This window comes from Onychomys torridus, chromosome 12, assembly GCF_903995425.1.
Source record: "Onychomys torridus chromosome 12, mOncTor1.1, whole genome shotgun sequence".
NCBI lineage: Eukaryota > Metazoa > Chordata > Mammalia > Rodentia > Cricetidae > Onychomys > Onychomys torridus.
In genome coordinates, this window is record NC_050454.1 from 70,826,433 (window position 1) to 70,832,432 (window position 6,000).

A 6,000-nucleotide genomic window follows, 5' to 3' on the forward strand; every position below is an offset into this window, starting at 1 on the left:
TACACTCCTAAAATTTTACCTAACCACTTCTAGGAATGTAGTTTGAGCACATAAATTCCCTTCTTCTGATACATTAACCGATTTTAGCTCTTAGTTAACCACTCCCCTTTTGGGTTATAAAAGAAAGCCTGACGGTCACTGCCTTAATGACCCTGTAAGAATTCAAGCCTGGTGACCTTGCCTTAGCCAGAGCATTGCTACTGCAGGGGTATATGACTGTAAACCTCAGAGACTGGGGGACTAGACTGGAGAACTGGATGGAGAACTAGAGGGACGAGATGGGGGCTGAGAAAGAGCCTGACGGGGAAGGACAAGGAGGGTAAGAACGAGATGAGAAAGACCAAAATGGGTCAGAGCTAAGAAGAAGGAATTAAGACAGCACTTAGAGGGGACCGCAGAAAGATGTGGAGAGAGTCAGGCAAGAAAGGAGCTAAGTGTGAGTGCAGAAAACAAGCTGTGTAGAGGGAGAACTGACTCAGAAGAATAAAGTATATAGACTAAAGAGTTTTGTGTGCGTAGATTTATTAGTGAACCCCTCGGATTAATCTGCCTGGCAGCATCTCTTCTGGAACTCTGGTGAAGGCTGTCAAGGGACAGGTGTTCAGATTCCTGGCCACTCCCCCAGCTGCATGACTGCACATGCGCAGTTAGTAAGGGGCCTTACAGCCTACATAAATCCGTGTGCTGTGCATAATCTGCGCATGTGCGGCGTAGCTCCATAAACTCATATGCGCACATGCAGGGGAGTCTATAAGAAGCAGACCCCTCCCCTTCCTCTCCTTCCTTCTCCTCCCCAATCTCTCTCCCAATCTGCATGTGTCTCTTCCACAGGCCTGGACACGCTCTCTTCTGTCCCTCCCTTCTAACAAAGCTCTGCTCTGATAGTGGGTTTTGTGGTGCCTCGTGGCTTTTCTTGCATGGTAACAGCACCGCTTAATGAATAACACAGCCGCAGCATCGCCCTCATTAAAACCAACAGTAGGACCCAACAGCTTTCCTTAGGTTTCTCTGTGTAGCTTTGCGCCTTTCCTGGAACTTGCTCTGTAGAGAAGGCTGGTCTCAAACTCACAGAGATCCACCTGGCTCTGCCTCCCAAGTGCTGGGATTAAAGGCGTGCGCCACCACCACCAGGCCAAATGTTTACCGTTATAAGAGTTGCAGTGATTATGGTGTCTATTCACAGCAATAGAGAACCTAACTAATACATATATATAGTGAAAAGACAATGAGGAATTAAAATACCAATTTAATATAATAGAAAACACTAAAGGAGAAACAGAAGAACAAAGCCAGACACTAGACATAGAGAAAACAAAATGGAAAATGGCGGCAGGTGTAAGAAATCCATCAAGAGGCACCACCCACCAGGCTGGTTAAGGACAAGACTGAAGTATATCACACCATCAACCGGAGATGCTTTATGTTCAGAGGGAGACCAGAGCAAAAGGACAGACAGACAGAAGCAGAAACCCAGGGAAGAGCCAGAGAGAAAAATGTAGAAACAATGAGTGAAAAACGTTCATGCTCTCATACTGGGGTAAGGATGCCATTAAAACATGTTCTTTATGGACTATTCTCTTTGAACAATGTTCTGAGGAACACTGTGTGAACAGACCTTGCAGGAGGCTCTGGGAGTATCCAGCAGGTGACAACTAGTATGTAACAGGTCAACCCACCAGGCCCACCTGATGGGGAGCCCCACCTGGCAGAGCTGTGGAGTCACTGACTGGAAATGACCGGTTGCTCCTGTCTGTAATCTTTCTCAGGTACCACTTCATTCCTTCCCTAACAACAGCTACGGGTATTTTCCCCACTGCTTGTGTGTTCATCTCATAAAAATATTCCATCTTTGGGCACACATACACTGCTGTGGATGGTCAGGAAGATGATTTCTGCTTAATCTGTATAATTCTAATAATATTAAAATATTCTTCACAACTGATACAGGAAAGTAACAGAATTTTCAGTCACAAAGGCAGCTAATTTTAGACTTGAGGACATATTCAAAGCAAACTGGCTGCCCCTGGAGACAAATACACGAAGATGAATTCCCAAGTACTGTTTGTTGCTGAATCAAGGTCAGATTTGAGGCAACTTTGGTAGACATAGCCCTTTATGGTAACTGACTTTTTGCATGTCCCAGCCTCAGTTTACATTACAGGCTCAAGATTCAGCCAAACTGTTTACTTTCTGTCTGGGAACCCTCACCGACATAGAGCTATGTGCATGGCTAAGTGTTACTCGCTGGCAGGTCAATGTGACCTTCCTAGCCTGAAAGAAACCGTGTGATTCCTTATGTGTATCAGTTTGGCTCTGTCTCTGATTGTTTATTCAAGAAATGCTTTGTGATCCTGAAAATGTAACTCATTTTTGGGCAGAGTCTGGCTGTGAGGGGAGCTGTGTGAAAGAGCTGTGTGAAGGAGCTACTGCTATGTAAAGACCTAGCAGGGAGTGTGTGTTAGTGTGTTAGGGGAGGGGTGTACAGAGGGATCTGAGGAGAGGATGAGCAGCTAGACAGGAGAGAGAGCACGAGACATTTTCAGAAAGAGATTCTAAGATGTATGTCTGTGTAAAGAGCTGGGCAGAGGTGAAAGAGAGAGAGAGAATGTGTGTGTGTGTGTGTTTGTGTGTGTGTGTGTGTTGACAGAGCAGGACATATATGCCGAGAAGTACACCTGAACAGATGAGTAGCTTTGTAGAAGAGGGAGCTTGAGTAGCTATATAGAAAAGAGATGTAAGGGAGAGGTGTGTGCGTAGAGGAGAGTGAATGAGTGAGAAAGTGAGCGAGTAAAGACTGAGTGAATGATCTAGCAGCGTGTGAGGGAATTTGCAGGGTAGAGAGAAGAAATATGTACAGAAGAGAAGTATGGAGCCATGTTAAAAGCTGTGCTGGGAGAGGTGTGGCTGCCTGGTGAAAAAGCCATGTAAATGAGACACAGCTGTGGCTGTGTGGAGATTTGGAACGAAGAAAAGAGATGTACCTGCCAAAGAGGAATGTGGCTGTGGAGAAGGTGTGGAGAAGGTAATAGTGTGGAGAAGGTGTGGAGAGTGTGTGGAGATTTGTAATGAAGAAAAGAGATGTACCTGCAAAAGAGGTATGTGGCTGTGGAGAAGGTAATAGTGTGGAGAAGGTATGGAGAGTGTGTGGAGATTTGTAATGAAGAAAAGAGATGTACCTGCAAAAGAGGTATGTGGCTGTGGAGAAGGTAATAGTGTGGAGAAGGTATGGAGAGTGTGTGGAGATTTGTAATGAAGAAAAGAGATGTACCTGCCAAAGAGGTATGTGGCTGTGGAGAAGGTAATAGTGTGGAGAAGGTATGGAGAGTGTGTGGAGATTTGTAATGAAGAAAAGAGATGTACCTGCAAAAGAAGTATGTGGCTGTGGAGAAGGTGTGGAGAAGGTAACAGTGTGGAGAAGGTGTGGAGAAGGTAATAGTGTGGAGAAGGTGTGGAGAAGGTAACAGTGTGGAGAGTGTGTGGAGAAGGTAACTGTGGAATGTAACTATGTGAAGCAGGATTTTCAGAAGAGATTTATTTTCTAGATGAAGTAAAGGAGAAAGCTACCATCAGAAAGCGTGTGTGTTTCCTTACTTTCCCTCAGATAGAAAAAGTCTAGTCTTCAGATAGATAAAAAAATTTTCCCTGCATTCCTGGAATTTTTTTTCATACTCTGGGTAGCTAAAGGCTGGCCCTCCAGCTACAAATAGACCCTCCTCCACACACACAGGGCTTCTTCCCTCCACACACACAGGACTTCTTCCCTCCACACACACAGGGCTTCTTCCCAGTCCCGGACCTACCTCCTCTAGAGTCGGAACTTCCCCTTCGCCTTCTGACTCTCCCTGTCCTTCCTTTTCGCTTCTGCATATTAAAACCGGAGCCTCTGTGTCGTGTTCAACCTAAAATGAGGAGAGTCTCGGCCTTACTCTCTAGTTGGATGCAATCTAAAGGCCTTGGTATCTCTGAATATACAATTACATGTTTTGGTGAATGTTTTCATTTTAAAAAATCCTTTTATTAAAAGCTTTATGCAGCGGTGTTGGTGGTATAGTAGTGGGCATAGCTGCCTTCCAAGCAGTTGACCCGGGTTCGATTCCCAGCCAACGCAACCTACCAATGTTGGGCTGGAGAGGTGGCTCAGAGGTTAAGAGCATTAGGTATTCTTCCAGAGGTCCTGAGTTCTCAATCCCCAGCAACCACATAGTGGCTCACAACCATCTCTAATGAGATCTGGTGCCCTCTACTGGTTTGAAGACATACATGCAGAGAGAATACCGTATACACAATAAATAATTTTTTTAAAAAAGCACTTTGTACACCAAAACTTTTTACCAAGTGCTAAATCAGGATCCCTGCAGCAACAAACACCAATAATGTAGGCTCTGAAACAATGGTTTTCAACCTGTGGGTCGCGACCCCATAGAGGTCCCATATCATAGATCCTGCACACCAGATATTTACAGTACAATTCATAACAGTAGCAAAATTATGGTTATAACATAGCAGTGAATAATTGTATGGCTAGAAGGTCACCACATCATGAGGAATAAGGGCAGCAGCATCAGGAAGGTTGAGAACCACTGCTCTGAAAACAGCAAACAAAACCATTTGGAAGCCTCCTGACTAAATTCTCACAGCTTATTTCCTAGACATAGCCTTTGGTGACTTTCACAGTTCAGTGCTAGCCAACACTTACAACACCACTTAACAAGTTCCTAAGAACGGAAGGATGGGAGACAGTGCGTCAGTGCATACACGGCACACATGAAATGCACAGACGTATGTGAAGGCAAAACATCCATACACATAAAACAAATAAACACAAAAAAGAATGCACAGTCGTTATGAGGCACCCACCAGCTCAGACATCTTAGAAAAAATAAACCCGCATCGGTGTAAACTGAATTTTTAGACACTAGGCTCTAGAAATAACGATAATTAAATGGGTGTTTGCAGTAGATTAGAGAGAAAATGAAAACTAAGACAGTCTCTGGGTCCCTGTGACACTATGAGAGACAGCAGAGAATGGAATGTAGGCTACCTTTCCAATACCTTTTGCATATTATGCTTTGTATATTAATTACCATCTTAAGGTAAATTATTATTAAATAAAACCTTTATCTTCGCAGGGTGCAGTCAGTCCCTAGGGCCCACATGTGTAACTCCAGTCCCAGGGGATCCGACATCCAATGTCCTCTTCTGGCCTCCCTACGCACTGCGTGCATGTGGTACACAGACATATGTAGGTAAAACACCTATATACGTAAGGTAAAATAGATCCCTTTGGGGCCTTCCTCTGAGCAAAATGAATATATAACTCTATAACAAAACGACCCAAAGAACCATTATCTGAAAGCATTCTAAAGAGAGCCTTTTCTATTTCACATCCTACCCTGTACCATACCTGTGAACACTAACGTGACATAATTTAAGTGATTTACACATACTTGACACGTACTATACCAACGTAAATGATCTGAAAATCTACTTCTTAAGAAAAAAAAAAAAAAAAAAAAAAAAAAGGCCGGGGCAGACATAGACCTCCAGCTAAGCCGTGCAGGCGGCGTTAATTATCTACCTAGGCGGGAACACTCGACACGCAGGCCGGGTCCCTGCGGATGCCCAGATGTGGGTGCCCAGATGTGTGCAGCTCCACCGAAGCCCTGCCCCCCGCTCCCCACCAGCGCCCCACAGCACGGTCCCGGCGCACCCCATCAATCACTGCCGGTCACCCACACAAGCAAACAGGGTGGGCAGAAGGCCTCCGCATCCTGCGCCTGCGCAGTGTTCGGCCCTGCCCTGACTTCCGGTCAGGGAGAGGTCGCAGGCAGGCACAGAAATTGGGGTCGGGATCCGCACAGAACTCGAGAAGTCGAAATTCCCTCCCCGCTGCCGTTACCCAGGCAACGCCAAGCCAACTCGGAAGTCCTCCCTCTCACCTCCGGAACCACGCGAGGCGGGTGCGGAGATGCAGACCGCACGCCAAAGTGTGGCGGAAGC

General features: G+C 45.6%; 1 protein-coding gene across 2 annotated transcripts in view; it reads right to left on the reverse strand.

The window, feature by feature from the left end:
- Positions 1–6,000, reverse strand: part of Setd4 (SET domain containing 4) — a 29,521-nt gene extending 23,521 nt beyond the window's left edge. Inside the window, exons 1-2 of one of the 2 annotated variants that reach the window (XM_036203123.1) lie at positions 5,940–6,000; positions 3,801–3,899 (exon numbers count right to left, since the gene is read on the reverse strand). In XM_036203123.1, coding sequence (XP_036059016.1) covers positions 3,801–3,867 — 67 coding nt within the window. In that variant the 5' untranslated portion in view covers positions 3,868–3,899; positions 5,940–6,000. Of the gene's footprint in view, positions 1–3,800; positions 3,900–5,578; positions 5,633–5,939 lie in introns of those variants that run through there. The other variant, XM_036203124.1, reaches the window with a different exon arrangement.